The following is a 19,199-nucleotide window of genomic DNA, read 5'->3' as shown; positions in this document are numbered from 1 at the left end:
CGATGTCGTCAGCAGCACTTGATGACCCCACTGCCCCTCGCAAACGACTTTCTGGCCCTACAAAGGCGAATTTCCAACCGTCCAAAGTTCTTCCCCTCTCAAAGGTTCTAAAAGATGGTACCAAAATCCTTATCACACCCTACATTAACGGATACCACGATGCGCCGTCAAAGGCAATTGTGGAAACGTTATGCGAAGAGATAAACGGGGAAATTGAACGAGGTGATACGTATCCTATGGACGAGATCATGGGCGTGGATCCGTTTGAAAGTTATTGGTTTGGAAACTTTGCGGCGGTTGTGACGGTTCAAGAGGGTGCCGACGATGGAACGGTTTTGGGCAGTTTCCATGTCAAGCCGAATTATCCCGGTAAGTAGCAATGATAACAACTTTCGTTATGATCTGTGAAAAACTATTGCCGCGTCTAGATAGTTCGAACGGCCATATGGGGGGGTTGATTCACGGCTCTGTTTTGCGGCTAATGATAGAGGCTTTCGGGACTGTTAGGGAGATGTTCTCACGTATGTAACGGAGCGTTTTTGACAGCGAAGGCTGCGAGGGCGCGGGGTGTCGGAAGGGTAATGGCAGAAACGTTTTTGGTTTATGCTCCGTTGTTGGTAGGTTTTCTCTTCAAGTCGCGTGAACTACGTTACGTTAGACGTGAGAATACTTGCCACCATAGAACAGAGTGTGTTAATTTTTTTCTTTTCCGGGCACGTAATAGGGATACAAATCCAGTATATTTAATTTGGTCTTCGAGAGTAATGTTGCGAGTTGTAAACTTTGGGATCGGTTGGGTTTCACGAGATCTGGAAGGGTGAAGGATGCCGGATGGTTAAAGATTGGGGGCGAGGGAAAGTATGTTGACGCTATTGTTTTCCAGAAAGTTTTTGATGTCCCAGAGGAATAGATTGTATTTTAGATGGTGTCTGTTTCTGTTGTAATTATTAAAGAGGGCAAGGATTAGAATAACATTGCTTTTAGACCTACGGAAAACTATTGAGCTGGCTGTACAGTTACAATCACTTGAGGAAGTGAAGCCCTCCCACCCCTATTCTTCCCAAGTGTGGCCGATATATTCCTTTGTTTCGTTGAATCAAACCACACAAGCTAAAAAAACCGGTATCTCTAGCAATAAACAGAGTAATAGAAGGAACTGTTTGGGAACCCTAAATCTACACGATCTTGTTTTAGGCGAGATTCGAAAGTTTCTCATTCATCCATTTACTGCGTATTGGTAGTAACTGTAGGGGGTGGAAAAAATGATAAAGAGTGACTTGTTCAAAGCGTCTGGGGTGCTAGCTATCCGGTAGCCGGAGCTCGTCAGCGGTCGATACGAAATTGCCGCGTTAGTATCTTCGGTTGGCGGAGGGGTTTCCAAAAGGCGATTAAAACTCGAGTCAGTCCAGAATTTGATCTCAAACAAATCCAGCTATGTTATCCCACATGGTTTGGAATTTTCGGTAGGACCTAGGATGTTCGTATTCATTGACCCCGTGGGCATCTAAACCTTCAACCCTCAAAAGATACTAGATACGTGGCGAAGACCGGCTCCGATGCGTCGAAAGCAGGATAGAAATTATAACTGAATTCGTTCTCGTAGAGATGGGGAAAGAGGAATGATTACCATGCATCTCGTCTGATCCACAATTATAAGGTAATGGGATTCGTACGGATTGCTTCAGCTGTACCCTGAATTTTGAATTTTAGAGTTGGCAAGGCATACTTATAAACGAGTCTAGAGTTTTTAGACGTAAATTTAGAAGCATGCCGTCTACAAAATCTCCCTATTGATGTCTTCGGGGAACCCGATACGGAAGCTGCTTCGCAAATAATACCAAGTACTTCGCAATTTGTACTGCCATGGACGCATATTCAACTAACTAGACTATTTGCTCAGTCCCTATCTTCTCAACTTTATTAGCCGGAAATATGCATATCGACGTGGTCGTGCAGTATAATATGCCTCAGAATTATTGGTGTTAACCCCCGAGGGATAACGTCTCCGCGATCCGGTTTGCCATTACCCGTGAGCCGAAATGTCGACTTTTGTCAGAGCTCTGGGATCGAACTTTATCCCCTTTAGTACTAATTCCGCGGGTGTACCTGGGAAAATTCCATAGCCTCTCTCCGAAACTTATTTGCTAGATCGCTTTAAATTAAGATATGGTGTGAAGCGAATGTATTCGCCTGATAAGGTAATAAATCTCGAAGTTGTTAGGCCACAACAGCCTGGGTCTGGAAGAATCCAATCGGAAACGTCTTGACTATAATGTTGTTATAATACTTGAATAGGCAAATAACTATAATATTGAGATGAATTTGACTCAAATTTATAGACAAATGAAGATTCAGATGTTTTTATACTGAGACTTTATTTCAAATCGCACATTCAGGCAAGATTAACTATAGGCTTTGGTTGCCACCAAGCTCAGCAGCGACTTGCCTCCCCAAAATTTTTCTTTTCTTTTCTTTTTTTTATTTTACTTTCCTGCTTTGCTGGCGGAAAAGAGAGTTTAGATGTTTGAAGTCATAGGAGCAAATTGGTGCTCATTGTGAAAACTTTGAACTAGTTCTAAATTGGCATCTTGACGCCGGTCACACTTTGTGTGCTTTTTTCTGAGGAAAAGAACTCCTTCTCTTCTAGTATAACTATCTTACCTATCCAACTGAATTGAGGACCCGGTTCTAGGCCCTTAGAATTATGCACTGACCATAGCGCAATTGCGAAAATGAGCTCTATATATAAATCTAGGAGACGATGATAAGCTTAGAGACGCGGCCCCGATTGTAGAAACGTCACCATGCGTATATGCATGTACAAGCGTCTACGGTAGTGAAAATGGTAAAAGATTGTGATACTGCAGGTCAAATTACACCATGGTGCAGGGGGAACCGGAGAAAATCATTAACTGTCGATATACATAGGAAGGTACGAATTGCCACTTCGGCTGTAGACGGACGCCAAGATGTTGCTTAGACTGGTTCTAGGTAAAACAATATTTGACCATAGAAAAGTCCATAGAAGACATTAATTTACTATTATAAGAGCATCGCTACTAGCTTCCTTTATGATGAAACAGTCGCATACAAAAGAAAAACAACAAAAAGGAAATCTTAGGTGTTGCTGGAAAGAGTGCAACAATCGTCTCTCTACATAGTAGTCACTTTCTGCGCATGTAAGAACAGCTCATCCTTTGTCTTCAAGGGTGAGCATCTGCTGATAGAAGTCTGATAAGCCCCCAAGTATGGGATCTATTTCTTCGAACAATCTTGTAAGTGAGGGTTTCCCCAAAGTATCTCCTGATGAACGTGAAGCAATATCCAACGATGGAGATCTAGCCTCCATAGCCTGCACACTCAATAACTCCTCTTTGAATATATTCAATGTTGTTGCTTTAGAACTCAGAGCTGGCACAGGAATTTTGCTAAGTCTCCGCTCAAAATCCAACCTGGCTGGCTCAATCTCTTGGAGGATCCCCAATACCTCATTAGGGAACTGGATTTCCTCTCTCCTTGCCAATGCCTTCACAGTGTAAAGCTGGAATGCAGACATCTCCCTCTTTTTCGCTAATCGAGATAAAATTTTAATATGCTCAATAAACGCCTCCTGATACTCCGGAAATTCTAAAAAATATAAGGTAAATAATGCCGATTGGAAAGAGTTGTAAGTAAGGAGGATGGTGGCCTTTGCGCCGTATAACTGAAAATATGTTCTCTGTAACTTGGCGCTCTTGCAAATAATATCGAGCGCGGATGAGATCATTTGTGTGTTTTCCGAACATACTGGAGCGTTATCCGATATGCTACCCCGGAATAGATGTATTTCGAGGGCATGGTACCATATACTGTTCGCAATAATCGATCAGTAGTTGATACAAGTGCTGGGTCGTAGAGAAAGTTCAGGGATATTTACCGCATTGTCATGTCCGGTCCGAGATTATTATCAGTGCGATTTATAGTGTTTAAATATCCTTCGTACCAGCCCCGAAACTGTTGGTGGATATCGAGGATGCCCCCTGGTTCATAGTTCGTTGCAGTCTTAGAATATAAATATACCGTCGCCTTTTGTACCACTTTTGCGAGTGCAATGCACTGGTGCATCATCTCCATTCTTCGAAACGGGCGCGATCTCGTTAATTGCGGGTACGGGTGCCATGTATCGTTTAAGTCGACTTGGTCGGGCATCTTAGGTTCAGGTAGGTTTGGCGGAGGAAGAAAATATGGTTCTCGCAAAACAATGGAAGCAAAACTATCAGCCAGGTTAGATTTAGTAAATTCGATTTGATAGAATAGTCAGATGAATCCAAGAGGAATGCGGAAGGAAAGCAGAGCCCCTACCACCGACAAATCCAGAGTTTCCAACATGGCCACGAGAGTTGCAAAGACGATTCACCGAATTCGCCGCCCTCATTGTTCTTCAAAGCTAATTCCTGGTACATATTCATAGCGGTATCGAAATAATTAATCCCAACACCATCGTTTGCCCTGAAGGCCTCGAAATAGTGCATTATAACCAACGCTTGCATACTTGTCAAAGAAGTAGACTGAGGACCGGCTTGCCAAAGTCGTTTAGCTTCTTCGAAAAAATGTTTCCCGCATGATCGGGGGTCCCTCCTGTCGTCGAATGAAGCATCTCGGTCGGAGTATCGCTGGGTTTGGTCATCATAATTAGATATCTAGGCGAACACTCATGGCGGAAATCTTTTTTTTTGGGAGGGCAATGGGTGGACTCACACAAGCAGCGGCGAGCATGGCATTGACAAGAAGTGGAGAACAGTACCGTGAACTTTCTGGGTCGCCAGATCGCATATCGGATATAAATAAAGTTTTTTCGACAATGTCGTAGACTGGAGCCTCCCAGGTGAAGTACAGTTGTATCAAATGAGAAACGAATTCATCACTTGTGGTGACCGCAGTCCAAGGCTGTGAAGGGACATCTGGTATCGATATTTGAACAATACTCCCAATATCCATGGCATCGATGGTTTTGCTATGTCGACTTTAAGTTAGGCAAAAAATCAGCTGATTTAAGATACAATCCAACGAGGAAGAGTATGACTGGAGACGAGGGAAAGGGGCACAGCATACCGGTGATACATTTGAGTGGCTGGCGGTGAGGAAGACATTTTTTCATTCTCTATTTCTGTTTGATCCTCTCCCACACTTTCGTCCACCGGAGGGGACTCCGTTAAGTCGCCATCAAATGTAACTTGGCTCCCATCTTCAAGTTTATCTTGAATATAATCCACAATTTGTTCGATAGATGCGTCACCCCGAATCAATTCTAGCAAATTTGGAAGTTCTTCCTTTGAGCAGTATTTTGTCGCATTGAAAATCTTTGTTAAAAGGCCATGTTCTCGGCTTTTGGAATCGCGGCTGGTTGTGACATGCTGGCGTTTCCTTTTATCGAGGAATGGGAAGTATACGCATTCGCTGTTGGTTCGGGCTGTACAGGCAGTACATTTTGGCTTGTTATTATCACACTATTTAGACTCAAGAAAAAGAGAATCGTCAGTTTTAATTTCATGGGACTCTCTTCGCGGCTATCGCGATTCTATTGTTATGAAACTAAGTAAATAGCCCACAAACAAGATTTCGAGACTAGGTTTCGAATTTCTAAAGTGAAGAAAACAACGAAACTGGGGAGATTCGTATTGCAAGTTGTCGTACCTTCGTCTTTCGGGCCTTGCAAGCGGTACAGGCGTTCGATATTCTGGTTTTCGTCTTCTTGATAGTTTTTTGGGGAACATGTTGAAGAACGGAAGGGCGAGGGGCCAGCAGCCGTTGTGGGCTTTTCCTTTGCACGTGTTCGCTCATTTCCCCCCAGAGTCCTCCCTTGGCCCAACCTCACTCAGTTACCCTTTTTGCCACACCTTATATCCTCACACGTTATTCCGTGGGGCCTTTATTGATAAGTATCGCCTGCTTAGTTTTCCGAAACTATCACCGTCTTGACGACCTGATACGGGCTAACTGTCATGCAGACATTCCTAAGTCCAGGGAGGTATCTATCTTGTAGGGCACTGGAAACCACGTATATGCACCGATGATAAGGTTTTAATGGTAGCGTGGGACGGATTCAGAGATGTAGTGTTCCTTTCGGCTAGGGTTTCCATGCAGGAATCAAAAAGCACTTCGAGTATGAGGAAAACTTTCCTATAGTCGATTCTAGATGTGCATGTGTAGATGGGCACCAAGATCACAGGACGAGTTTAGACCCCCGGTAATAATGATCTTTCTGCCTATCCTCGAATTCCCATTCCCGAAAATCCCCAGTCACGAACTCTCTTGGTATGCTGGGGGGCGCCCTTGAAGCGCTAACCAGAATGATGATATCCGTTAGCCGGCTTCATCCAAGGATGTGCGCGTTAATTGACAAGGGCTCCAATTCGCAAACCCTATTTTGTACTTTAATTCCTGTTCGAGAGTACGATGGCCGAAGGGTTGGCCTTTTTTTTTTTTGATATATGCTGTAACCTATCGATATCGCACCTTGTTAGCGGATGCATGGCTCTATATTGCACTGATATATGTATTTCTAGAGCGAATCTTACTTGAGATTAACCGAACGCCTGCAGAGATGCAGTTGCGGATTGACGAAAGCGGGGTAATTTGAGGGGTGTGATGTTCGAAAGTTCTTTGGATAGCTGAGTGAATCACAGAATAGTAACTCAAGTTGAATGCAAAGATAACGTCAACCTAGGACGCAATTGCTGCACCTGAGTGAAATTGAAACCCATCTGGCTGGAGAGGGCCGTTGACTTGGTTAATTTATACTTGTTTCCTTGTCCAATGTACAATGTATGTATGATCATTCCCTATGCCTGGCGTACCGTAAATGGCAATTAAAAATAAAGTTGAAGGAAAGCTATGGCCACCGAGATAGCTATGGCGGTAGCCTGGTCTGGAGCTCTTTCGGCGCAAAAAAATGAAACAGCAAACTTCGCCACCTATTTGTCTTCTCCATATTGTCTTTCGAGCTCGTGGAGATAGTCTAAGAATTAGCCGTGCCCGAGTAAATTATACCTGCGGAGGTCCGGGCCAACAAAGGGGTTGAAATGGAAAGTCGATAAGTACCAAATGTTCGATCGAGAGAATGTGAATTGCCGTGCTGACTCTAAAGTTCTCGGTTCAAAAATTGATGCGGCATGTCTCATTACAAACAATTTCGAACTATGGCGCTTCGGGACCGGGCTTTAATTTTGAACGGAGCAACACCAAAATCTATCTCGAGGTCTCGTTTTGTGACCTACGGGCGAATTCGAATTCCGGAGAGAAACCAAAAAAACGTCGGTTGTTTAACATATATTTGTCCGAGTTGAAGGTTTGTGGTAGGTACTTAAAGTTTACCTTGAGTGGAAACGCCCGACTCAAGTATATTGGATGCGCCATGGAAGTTCGCTTTCGTTCCACAAGTTTAAGTAAACCCTAGACGGACGGTTAATTACTCGCTGGTTTCATGTAAGGACCCGAGGGATCTGAAGGCGGAACTTTGATCCGTCCAGTAAACGTGTCTAGATTCTCGCCGCATGATGGGGTGGCAGGCCGTTGATGCACTGTGGCGGTGTGGGGCTGCGGCTTGAAAGGGAAACCAACCGATCAAACATTTTTACGCCAACACATTGGCCTAAGATGATTTTCAACATCATGACTCTGCGACAACACCGTCACTTAACAAACTTGTCAACCGTTGCAACCTTCACCGCTCCATCATCACCGTTCAGCAAACACTCCTCCATCATCCTTCTCATCCATTGACCCCCACACTACGCTATTTTGAAGTCGCTAAAAGTACCATCCGCATTTGTTCTCTGTTAATCATCACTCCTCTATTAGAAACCGCTCCTGCAGACCGAAATCTTCCTCCCCCCCACCAAACGGTCACTAGTAGTTTGCAGCATCACCCTTCGCACTTTGATTGGTCCAATCGGAAATATATTGGGTCCCACTACATAGCCAACCTGTACGAGACGATTTATTTATCCTCCAGATGGCTCCCACATCCAAACGTGGGTCAGCAAAGAAACCTGGTCTCCTTGAAGAGGCACCAGAGGCACTGCTACAGGCGGTGGTATGGTAGCTTGTTGCCATTTTTTTGTCTTCCTATTCACTAAATCGATCCTTTAGATTATTGCCGACTCGTTTAATAGGCGTTTTCGGCCACTTACGCTTGAGAAACCCAGGGTATGCAGCTAAACAGGCGCCCTGGTTGCAATTGCGACAATGCTGATGACAGTATTAGTGCCTTCTACCGCTCGCAAACACCCCTATTATCGAGTACACGCTCGAATTCCTCGCACTTGGCGGTGTAGAAGAAGTCCTTTTGTATTGCCATGCTCATCATGACCAGATCACAGATTACATCAGGTTCGGTACCCCTCTATAATACTCCGTCGAAATAATATACCAATTCCATTTACCTGGTAGAGAATCGAAATGGAGCAAGGAATCTTCTCCCTTCCAGATTCGAGTGATCTACTCTCCTAGCATTATGTCTGTCGGTGACGTAATGCGAGAACTTGATCAATCCCGACTGATCAAGGAAGACTTTATCCTCGTTAGCGGGGATATTGTCAGCAATATCTCTCTTCAAGGTATCCTGAAGGAGCATAAAGCAAGACGCCTTGCCGACAAAAGCTGTATCATGACTTCCGTACTTCGAGAGATATCCCCTCGCCATGGTTCAAGGTTAGAGTTACACCATGATATTTTTCAGGAATTTATGAATAGACTCTTCTTAACAACTCGTGCACTCGCAGACCTCGGGGAGAAAACGCTCTATTCATCCTTGATCAAAACCGAGAGAGAATACTCCACTACGAATACTTGAAACAGTCGGATTCCGAATCCCCTGTTCTTCTTCCGCGAGAGCTCGGAAAGACTTGTCCGACCATGTCTTTCCAGGAAAACTTTCTTGACTGTTGTATTGACATTGTGTCCTTCGAGGTACCCCCCCTCTTCACCGAGAATTTCGATTGGCAACATTCCCGTAAAGATTTCTTACATGGAATTTTGATGGATGAATTGTATGGGAAAACTGTCTACGCCCACATTTTGAAATCTGGATACGCTGGGAGAATCCAATCCCTTCAGACATATGATGCCATTCTTCACGACATAACCCGAAAATGGACGCACCCTTTCTGCCCAGACACCAACTTGAACCAGCAAACATACAAATACACCCGGGGTCATATCTATAAGGAGTCTAAGGTGATCCTTGCGCAGTCTGCTGTCATTAAGGATAACAGCATTATTGGCGCTGGAACCAGTGTTGGGGACAAAACAGTTATTGCAGGTGCCACCATTGGAAGGAATTGTACGATTGGCAAGAATGTAGAGCTTCACTCGACGGTATTATGGGACAACGTAGTGATTGGAGATAACTGCGCTCTCGGTAATTGCATTGTCGCAAACGATGCGCACATTGGAGATGGGTGTACTATTGAAGACGGGGCTGTCATCTCCTTTGGCGTTACTATCGAGAAAGGATCTAATATCCCTGCAACCGCGAAGTACACCAAAATCAGCACGAAGAAGGAAAAGGAGTCCGGGAGATTCACTCAGGTCGTCCACTCAAAGACTAAGACTCTTAACGAGTACGAGGATTCTGAGGATGATGAAGATGAACAGAGAGAGACTTCGATGGGGGGACGTAAGTTAAACCTTCGAGCTCCTCAATTTCTAATCAGCGCTGACGAGAATCTAGTATCTGTCCTTGAAGATGAATCCGATTATTCCGATATTTCGGATTTCGAGGATGACGAAGAAATTCCCGGCAAAAGGAAGAAGGGCCATGCTCGTACTTCCAGCGAAAGCGAGGCTGACAGCTTTTTCCGAGAAGCGTATAACTCTCTTCTGGGGGCTCTTAAGCAAAGTCACTCAGTTGACATCATGATCCTGGAACTCAACGGTTTGCGCATGTCTGCCAATGCCGAGTTCAGCGAAGTCAGACGAGCTACTGTAGCGGCTGTCATAACCTACATCGTCTCAAAGATAACCGGCAATGAGAATACCACGAAAGTTGTCGATGCGACTGTTGAGAAACTTCTTCCGTTGTTCAATCGAATGATATTTGAGGTCAACGATCAAGCCGAGTTGCTAGGGTACGTTCAGAGGGAACTAGCAGGTAAGGAGAGGGGCGGGACGCTCATGCAGGCAATCGGCATGAAACTCTATAATGAAGATTTGTGCGACGACGAAGGCCTCTTGGCGTGGTGGAATGAAGGCAATGGTCCCCAAGGTGAAACTCCAGAGATGACGAAGGTTAGAGAGGGGGCCAAGGCTTTTGTTAAGTGGGTTGAAGAGCAAGATGAAGATTCAGATTCAGATGAGGAAAGCGAGGAGGAAGACGACGATGACGAGTAAGGAATTACGAGAAAGATTTAGATGAGGTGGTCCCCAAAGCGCGCACGCCTTAACATCATCACCCTTCCCCATCCCCTTTTCTCACGCCTTATCCCTTTCTGTCCCTGTTTATGATATGTCGAGGATACCCAAGATTTTGCATCTCTCTTTGCCCCTTTCAAAAGTCTCCTGCCTGATTATGAACCTCCAAACCCTACCCTCACCCCCCATGTGATTGTAGTAATTACAAGCATTCCCCCCAGCGTTATGAATTATTTACACGCACGACCATCCGTATTATATGTTACTACTGGCGACCCTGATGTGCGTACATGTGCACTTAGACATTGATTTATCCAGCGATTGTCAAACTCCCTGAGCAGTAAGAGACGAACAATAAAGCAATTGCAATGGTTATTATTTACAAATCACAAAAACAAAGGTCCGCACAAGAAAGCCGACATGCCCGCTCGATAAAAATATAAAAAAACAAAAAAATAATATCGAATGTATTGTAATAACAAACACTTCGCGCTCGCAGAACGCCGGCTATGGCCAAGTGAGAATCTCCTTGTTCACAATTATACCACCATTCGATTTTTTAAAAATCGGACATACTACTCTCCGAAGCCCCCTCTGCAAAGGGGTAAGCTAAAAATCGAAAGAAAGGGGGTTTATCTATATGCTTGGATGCTACTACTTGAAAGAACGGATCACTAGTAAACAAAGGGGTCATTTTACACTCTACCTAACAGTTGATCGACTTCCTTTTGGAGCTTTGTTAGATCCTCTAGAATGTCGAAGCTACTACTAGTCCTTGGTGGTGGCTCATTTGGATTTACTACTGCTTCAGTGGTTGATTGGGAAAGTTGACTCTTTTTTCTAATTGGTGGAGGGGGAGGGGCCGGTATTGATGATGTTTTGGAAAGAGTGGGGGCAGCGGCGGCGGCGGCGGCGGCTGCTTGAAGATGACCTGGAGGTGCAGACATACGTTTACTACCACGTCTGGCTGGGGGCGGGGTCGGTTTCTTGTTTTGCAGAGGTGATGTGTTTAGAGAAAATGGCGGCGGCGGTTCCTGGGTAGCGGTCGGTGGGGTTGTGGGTTGCTGTTTTGGCGACGGGGGGGTTCGACGGCTAGGTGGTGGAGGTGGAGGTGGAGCTTGAGAAACTGATGACTGTTGGAGAGAAAATCCACCCTCAGGGGAAGAGGTTATCTGAGCGGATACTCGTCGAGAGAGTGGTGCTGGAGGTTTTGGAGTCTTTGGAGTCTTTGGAGGTGTGGCAGGAGCCTCCTCAGCTGCTGCAGCCTCTGCCACTGCTGTTTCCTTCACGGGGAGAGGTTGAGGTTCAGACCTGGGTGGAGGAGGCATGCTGTTTCTCTGCCCCCGTGGTTTCGGCGGTGGTGGTTTGGCTTTGGGTGTCGGCGGTGTCGCAGGAGGTGCAGCTTTAGGGGCTGGCGGTTCAATTGCTTCGGTTTCGTACGTACGTCTGCCGGTATCCTGGCTACTCCTCGGGGTGTATGATGGTTCTCCGTTGTCAAATAGACTTTGTTTTGATAAATTGCCTGTCTCTGTGGTCGAAACAGACTCTGGTGTGTGTGCTGCCTGACCTGTAAGCATAAGACGTTTAAAAGCATCCACGTCGAGAGACTGTCTGTTGGCTTTGGAGCCTTGGGCACCAGACTGTTGGTTTCCAAATTTTATCGGCGGAGGCAATGCCTCAAGTTTGTCATTTCTTTCGCTTTCCAATGAATCCTGCCGAGTAAGAGGAGCTGTATTGTCGGGATCGGTAGATTTTCGAAACGGGTTGGGGGGCTGGGTTTGAGGAGATGTGGACATTGTGGCGACGTATTCGGGCTCCGATGCCACTGTTTTCACAGAAAGCGATATGGCAGATGTTGTAGGTACCCCGGAAATCTCACTAGCACTATCTTCTTCATATTCCGACTCTATCGACTTTATAGACGCAATTTCGGCATCCTCTTTTTTGATTTCGTATATCGAGCTCTCGTCATCCTTCTCAACATCTTCTAGCTCCGCCTTCAATTTCGCCTCCGCGAATGGATCATCGCTACTCGGAGCTACCGGAGTCGGTACTTCGACGATAGGAGCTTCTTTTACAACAGGTTTGTTTGTCGTAGCTTCTTCACGGGGCCTTTTAACAGACCTCCGGGGTCGTGGAGGGGCTGGAGGGGCTGCAGGTCGAACTGGAGGCGGGGTAGGAGGGACACTTGGTGGTTGGATGGCCGTTTTTTCAGGTATATCGGATGATACGACGGGAGGAGTAGTATTGGTTGCATCCTCGACATGATTCTCAAGTCTATTCTCTTTATCTAAGCCAATATCGAAGCGTTAGCTATCAATCATCACGAGAAAAAGGTGTTGATGTTGACGACACCGCGTGGTATTTTGAAGGATCAACGCATTACGAACGCGGAAGCGGGCGTACCTGCGATTTCGATAGATGGTTTTTTTATGTTATCGGTAACTCCATCTTCTGTAGATTCTGGAATACGTTCAGGGGCTGTAGTTGCGACCTGCACTGTTGTTGAATTCGGCCGGATATCCGGTACTGTTGCTGGTCCGGAACTTCCGGCTTGTCCAAAGACACCGTCTCCATCTGCAAACGCCTGTTGTGCTACTTGCTGTAATCGTTCTTGATCGATGTCCAGTGACGTCCTTCCTGATGCTGAAGATGTGCCATCGTTCGGTTTTCGCCTAAATGGGTTCGACGACATCTCTGCCGTCGTCAGGATATCGCGAATCTCAAATGTAATTATAAGGTGTCGTCAAATTGTTGATAGCAATGGGTCTGTGCTTATGCAGACGTACGTGCGATACCCAGCCAAATCGGGAGCAGTTTGAGGATTGATACTGTCAGGAAGGATAAGCTGGTCGTAGTTTATAAAGGATTCCCTAACACCGGTATGCAAAGTAAATGCTCAAGGAAAAGAAGGATAAGGAGAAACGATGAGCCACTCCGAAACCTCAGTGGATTTACGTAGTCTTGCTGATGTGGAAGTTATTAATATATCTCAGGCTGCGAGAGGCTAAGGCTGGTTTTCTGCTCACCGACGTGATCCCGATACGTGCAAACACATACGACACCTGTCCCTGCCTCACAACTTGGCGTTTTCCGGCGTCGTCCAGGAGCGCCCGGGGCAATTCCTGTCGCACATCCAAACGGGGGATTGGCTTGCCTTAGGCTGCGGTGAGACGTAACACCCGATTTCCCGCTTGGGCGTCGTCGTCTGGTCAAGTCTTGGCAGAGATGATTATCAGCTTATATAGTGCAGATGGGATATTCTTTCATTCAAACAGGCAAGCATCGTGGCGCAGTGGAAGCGCGCCGGGCTCATAACCCGGAGGCCAACAGATCGAAACTGTTCGATGCTATAAGTCAATAATTTTTTTGAACGTCGCACGTTCGAGCTGGACATGTTGCGTTCTGTGTCTGTTTTTTTGTAGACAACACATTTCAGAAACTAACATCTCCACCAAAGCTTTCGTTGGCCTTGACGTAGTGTATGTTTTCATTTTCAGGTCCAAGAATGCCTTCTCCACTAGCATAGCGTAAAAATCGCTGTTTTGTAATACTTGGGTATTGTGCAAATATATATACATGAGGTCGTGTCTTTGAGAAGCTCTTCAGAATAGTACTAAGTGGGTATCAACAGGTAAAATGATATGGGTATCAAGAAAAATTTGAGAATGTGGTATGATGTAGCCGTGAATCCAAGGCTGGGTATGTATGTATGATCGTAATCCGAATCAAGATGCTAGACGCCAGTCCAATGCCCTTGTTCTTTTAAAAAATAATCTTTCATGCCGGAGAGTACGTTCGTATTTACTTGCAAAAGATGTTGCCAGACTTCCCAGGGCAAGTATTCAACATCTGTTGGAGAGCGGCCTTTTCGGCCTCAGTGATAGTAAGGCCCCAAACGCTCTTAACCTCGACCCATGCGCTTGCGTAAATGCAATAAAAGGTCTCAAGTGGCGGCTTCCATTTATCTGGGGAGGAATCCGACTTCGCTTGGTTGACTGTATCCTTTGTGGCCCACCTGCTAACCTGTTAGCTCTCTTTTCGGAACAATCAAAGGATTGAAAATACTTGGCTACTCACAATTGTGGGTTTGTCAGATCATTGGCGAATTCGCCTCGTCTCTCAGTGGTCCAATTGGCGGCACCGGACTATGTTTGAGACGGCGGTTAGCACCCTCGTCGTTTAACATTTATATTATAAAAACCAAAATACGAGTCCTTACAATCCAAGCGTTCTTTAACGGAACCATATGGTCGATATCAATATCAGATGCTTGATAATACGGCTTGCCACTGTACGGGCAAACCCATGTGCCAGATGTAGAGGAGCACTTGGCATCTACAACGACATCTGTACCGTCCCTCTTGAGGATCTCTTCACGGGTGTTGCATTCACCGTGCTGCATTTTCCAGTGAGGGAAAAGTTTTCGGTCGTATCCAGCGCCTGGAAGGGGCGTGGAGACTATAAGCTTATTGAGCTTAGATTTCGCATCATCGCTAGTGGGCACGTTGGGCTATGGGGAAATATCTAGTTAATGGAATCGCCAAGTAAAGATGACATAGGAGTGTAAGGATGACATACAGCACTACGGGCCAACAAGTGCGATGGGGGGTATGGGGCCGCTTGGATCACGCCAAATACCAACGCCAAGGCATAAACAATGGTAGCGGTCTTCATGGTTACCAAATAGGATATAGAAATAAAGATAGATATTGGTATTTAAGAGGGACCCTAAAGTGTACCCAGCGCTTTGGATAACAGAACTGAAAAAGAATCACGACATTGCTCGGGAAGCAGTCATGATTTATAGTCTTCCCCATCGGCTTTCATTGCCATGGTATAATTTTAATTCAACCTCGTGAACTTATCTCTCCTCCACTCGAATCGACGCATGGTGTGGTGGGATCAAGATCGATCGCTAGCAAAGCGGTGCACGCGGTGGCTTCAGCTCTTTGACAGCTTTCGGTTAGCCTGCAGGTGCATGTTTCATAACGGCAGGCGGTTATATGTTTTATCTGCACCTTAACATCGGTATACCCGGCCTGTATGGCTAATCGCGGGAGGGGAAGGAAACATAAGAAAGCCAATTCCTTAGATGTTTCTCTTGGGATCCGAATGGATGGCTATCGACAAGTCGCGTTATGTAAGAAGGGCCGGGTGGGATTCTTAGTGACTTACCCAGGTTATTCCAAGCTCTGCACCTAAATCCTTGGACTCCAATTAGAGTAAATCCCGAACCTTGTAAGTTTAAAGCACGTTGTTTCAAAGATAGGTTGTTAAGCTCTTGGGCTCCAACCGGATCAAAGTTCAGAACGCCTGACTATAGCTAGACTGAGTATAGTTTTCCCATTTGTCGTTTCCGTAGATGGGATGGATCAAGTCTTAACGCGATGTTAATCAGCTAGGCAGACTGTGCATATCGGCCATCTGACGAGTTGCCTGAAAGATGTGTAACATGTCGACCTAACCACTCAGGAAGAAGATACACTTGCACATGCAGGATCGTCCAAGAAAAGCCAAGAGCTTCCTGTCCAGGGATGGGATGTTCGACAGCCGGCTGCACCTTTGATTGGAAGGTGATATCGAATGGGACAAAGTGGACCCTTAAGAGGCCATTGGTGGTTTAAATTTGATAACGGATATATGTACTTACTATGGGACCATATGTTATGCAGGAGGGAAGAAAGGCGGGTGGTTATCAAAAGGGCCTGGATCTTTCTTGAGTTTCCATAGATTTTCATATTGCAACCTCACCCGCAACACGTCATATCCCGAGAATTTGGTTTCCTTAAGCGTAGGCTGAAGTGCAGAGCTAAGGCTGCAAACTCACTTGCGACGCATCATGACGAAAACCTCTTTACGTGAAATATACCTTTACAATTGAATATACCCTAGTCCTAGTAAATATATGACTTGATGTCTGCAGGTGCACGTTCTCACATCTTAACCTTACCATTCGCTTCTTGGATATATCCCAAGTTCCTAACTTTCAGAATTGTGGTTGAGCCAACCCACAGCTCGATAGCACCTACCTGAAAGTTACTTAAATACAACATCTTCACAAGGGATTTTTTAACCTTAAATATCCAGTTTTACCTCCAAGGGCTGACTTGAATTGACACCTCCCGAATCAACCAGCTCCGTAACGATAGCATATGTTCCAGCCAATGGAAACCAATACGATTAGCATGCCTTTAAGTCGAACACGGTACGTGCATTGACAATACATCAGCTTAAATTCGGTAACATATTCCAATATAGCAAAAACCTAGCAATAACCTTAAACTAAGATCGTATGAGCTCCGAGGTTTCTAATTAAAACACACAGAAAAAGACAATACCAAATAACTCGCCGTCGCATCTCGAGCACCAATAACTAGGATACGTTATCTCCATCCATGTTGAATTTCCTAAATCCGCCAAGCTTAAGAATATCAATTTAAGGAGAAGTAGAATAACCTTCCGATTTGAAGATAAACCTCGGTTATATTGACTACCATAACGATAGTAAGTTATAAAAGCTGGCACAAGATACCCTCGTATATTGTGGTACCCTGGACGGAACAACACACAACCGGCCACCAAGCCAGCATTGGACTACCAGATCCGAGGTTCTGATTAACTTATAGTTTCTTGGAGAAATCTTGTCACTATTTCCAAAATATTTGGAAACCAGGGATTGAAAGCTTAGATCTACATAAGCTTTCGAATCGATATCCTGAGTGGTTATGCCGACGACAACCGCTACAGGTGCAGCATCTCGGGCGCGAACGGATCAGCATTTACATCCAGACTGTCGTGCTGAGGAGATATAAAATTCTCAACCGTAAAGATTTCCCAAATATCAACGCTATAACTACTCGCATGAAATCAAATCCTACGTGTGGAAAAGCCTATACGTTATCGAAAACTACGGAATCATGAAGCAAACAAGCCCTTGTAACAGCGACAAGAGAACACCCAGCAGAGCTATTATACAGTCCAAACCAGGCAAAATAACCAGGCCACCCAGTATAAAAAGATGTCGGATCCGCGTTAAATGTTAAATGCGCTTTCTCGGGAGCAATCCCAAATGGGGCAATTGCCGTTTCCTTCGAAGAGATCTCTTTTAGGAAGTCGTGGTGGAATAGACCTTTTGCTTGAATCAGGTCCGTTGTAACAAGCCTCGAACCAAGCGTAATTTCCCGAATCATAACTTCGAGAAATGGCAAAGTCCCCCTCTTGGTATCTGGTGGTTGCTTTACTATTCTTTGTGAATTCGATTGCGTTTTGTTTGAGGAGGCAGTCGTAGACTAGGGTAACAGAAGCGCCAATGGCGCCATCGTAGTATTTCGTCCCCTGTGTGTTCGTACACTGGGTTGGAGAAGCAAGTTTGGGATCCGGAAAGATAGCTTTAAGGGAACAGGTGACCGGGCTGATCCATAACGAGTTTAGTGTTGGGCCAGACATGTTGGGACCCTAGAATCGTTAATGCCGACTGCGACACTAATATTGGCAAAACTTGAATTAGTTATTGAACGACTCGACCAGCAAATTTTATTTGAGAAACGATCTGTGTAATCGTGAGCGAGGTTGTTGGATCGACATCGTTTCTCCAAAGTTTGCCCAAATGGGGAAATCTTCTCGTTGCGGTTGGATTGTGACTTAATGTTCAAAATGTTCGCATCTCTTGATTGAAAATTCAAACTGCAGCTACTGTGTAGCTGTAGCTTGGGAATTGTAGATATTAGTTGTTTCGAAACATGTACATCGACCTTCGCCTGCATGGTTGATATCGGATGGTTGGAGCTTCAATGAACCCAGAAACCAAGGAATTGTCAAGGCAAACAGCCACAGACAAATTCAAACTGAAGCACCATTATATCAATCATGTTTCAATAATGCGATTGCGGATATACGTCTATGGATATTGGAAATACACTGCGAACAACGTAACCAATCGATGTGATCATATGAACCGAGTATTCCAGCTCGGCAAGAGGGACACAATTTATGCATCTAATTGCCCTGATCAAGTAATAATCTTCACATCTTCAAGCAGGAACCGACAAAGTATATTCTGCAGAAGACTAGGATGCAACGATTAACAGGCATGTTTCAATCTCACTCTATCATGAATGTATCGTTCCGATGTATGTAGACCTCCTGCCGGACAAGTTTGCCTATCATCTCGCTCGACAGGGCGCAAGGGAAATCGATATGCAATTGTAGATTTTCCCAGGACTAGTATACCAGCCAAAGAGCTATCTAGATTCTATAAAGTGACCCTAGTCCCAGGCTAATGTGAATTATGAGGACTTTGATTTCTATCACACATCACGCTAGTTTAAGATCCTTTCTTAACCCAAATTATCCTAAGACCGGACACGCTGCCTAGGACCTTGTTTCTGTTGTAACAAGCGTCAAGTCCAATCTTCACAGCATGGGGCGCAGCATTCGCCTTCAGAATGGATGTACACTCAGAACCTCTGCCGAATAATTACTTTGTTGACTTCTGAAGGTCAAAAGTCCAATGTTGTAGCTTCTGAGCTCGTATCCGGTACACGTGATTGGCTTCAGAATGTCTTACCACTATTTATTTTTTTTAACAATTATAACTATAGTGGTTTTTGTTTTTCGAATATACTCCCGATTAGTAGTCGGGGGGTATATCCGGGCTTATGACTGGATTATTCTTGTTGGGTTTATAGTAACAGAATTATGAGCTCAAAGTAAGATTACCCTCGATTTCTATATAAAGGCGTAAATTCGGGTACAAGTTAACGATCTTATCATGCAGTCCTGACTGGCCCAGTTCACCATAGGGG

The 19,199-nt window shown here is 45.0% G+C and overlaps 6 protein-coding genes across 7 annotated transcripts; 2 read left to right on the top strand and 4 right to left on the bottom strand.

Annotated features, from left to right (window-relative positions):
- Positions 1-2: 2 nt before the first annotated feature.
- DFL_003378 (uncharacterized protein) lies at positions 3-910 on the top strand (the record flags this gene model as incomplete). Its single annotated transcript, XM_067632309.1, has 3 exons — positions 3-369; positions 508-617; positions 725-910. 3 exons carry the CDS (start codon positions 3-5, stop codon positions 908-910), a joined length of 663 nt encoding a protein of 220 aa, XP_067490591.1.
- Positions 911-3,190: 2,280 nt separating this feature from the next.
- Positions 3,191-5,820, bottom strand: DFL_003377 (uncharacterized protein; the record flags this gene model as incomplete). 2 transcript variants are annotated; one of them, XM_067632307.1, is made up of 6 exons in its annotated part: positions 3,191-3,848; positions 3,917-4,252; positions 4,342-4,652; positions 4,738-5,002; positions 5,092-5,486; positions 5,674-5,820. In XM_067632307.1, 6 exons carry the CDS (start codon positions 5,818-5,820, stop codon positions 3,191-3,193), a joined length of 2,112 nt encoding a protein of 703 aa, XP_067490589.1. The 2 variants fall into 2 exon arrangements, with proteins under 2 accessions (XP_067490589.1, XP_067490590.1); XM_067632308.1 differs by having other exon boundaries at positions 4,738-4,993.
- A 425-nt stretch (positions 5,821-6,245) lies between these two features.
- DFL_003376 (uncharacterized protein) lies at positions 6,246-6,970 on the bottom strand (the record flags this gene model as incomplete). The annotated part of the gene is made up of 4 exons (XM_067632306.1): positions 6,246-6,320; positions 6,413-6,480; positions 6,558-6,650; positions 6,946-6,970. 4 exons carry the CDS (start codon positions 6,968-6,970, stop codon positions 6,246-6,248), a joined length of 261 nt encoding a protein of 86 aa, XP_067490588.1.
- A 1,023-nt stretch (positions 6,971-7,993) lies between these two features.
- Positions 7,994-10,371, top strand: DFL_003375 (uncharacterized protein; the record flags this gene model as incomplete). The annotated part of the gene is made up of 6 exons (XM_067632305.1): positions 7,994-8,074; positions 8,131-8,187; positions 8,246-8,370; positions 8,431-8,691; positions 8,763-9,658; positions 9,713-10,371. 6 exons carry the CDS (start codon positions 7,994-7,996, stop codon positions 10,369-10,371), a joined length of 2,079 nt encoding a protein of 692 aa, XP_067490587.1.
- Positions 10,372-11,087: 716 nt separating this feature from the next.
- Positions 11,088-13,450, bottom strand: DFL_003374 (uncharacterized protein; the record flags this gene model as incomplete). The annotated part of the gene is made up of 5 exons (XM_067632304.1): positions 11,088-12,682; positions 12,799-13,067; positions 13,182-13,265; positions 13,351-13,359; positions 13,422-13,450. The coding sequence occupies 5 exons, from the start codon at positions 13,448-13,450 to the stop codon at positions 11,088-11,090; spliced, it is 1,986 nt and encodes a 661-aa protein (XP_067490586.1).
- A 746-nt stretch (positions 13,451-14,196) lies between these two features.
- DFL_003373 (uncharacterized protein) lies at positions 14,197-15,069 on the bottom strand (the record flags this gene model as incomplete). The annotated part of the gene is made up of 4 exons (XM_067632303.1): positions 14,197-14,410; positions 14,473-14,540; positions 14,615-14,905; positions 14,974-15,069. 4 exons carry the CDS (start codon positions 15,067-15,069, stop codon positions 14,197-14,199), a joined length of 669 nt encoding a protein of 222 aa, XP_067490585.1.
- Positions 15,070-19,199: the final 4,130 nt, after the last annotated feature.

Source organism: Arthrobotrys flagrans (assembly GCF_004000055.1).
Source record: "Arthrobotrys flagrans strain CBS H-5679 chromosome Unknown unitig_0, whole genome shotgun sequence".
NCBI lineage: Eukaryota > Fungi > Ascomycota > Orbiliomycetes > Orbiliales > Orbiliaceae > Arthrobotrys > Arthrobotrys flagrans.
The sequence above is the reverse complement of the archived record's forward strand: the minus strand, read 5'-3'. Positions and strand labels throughout refer to the sequence as shown.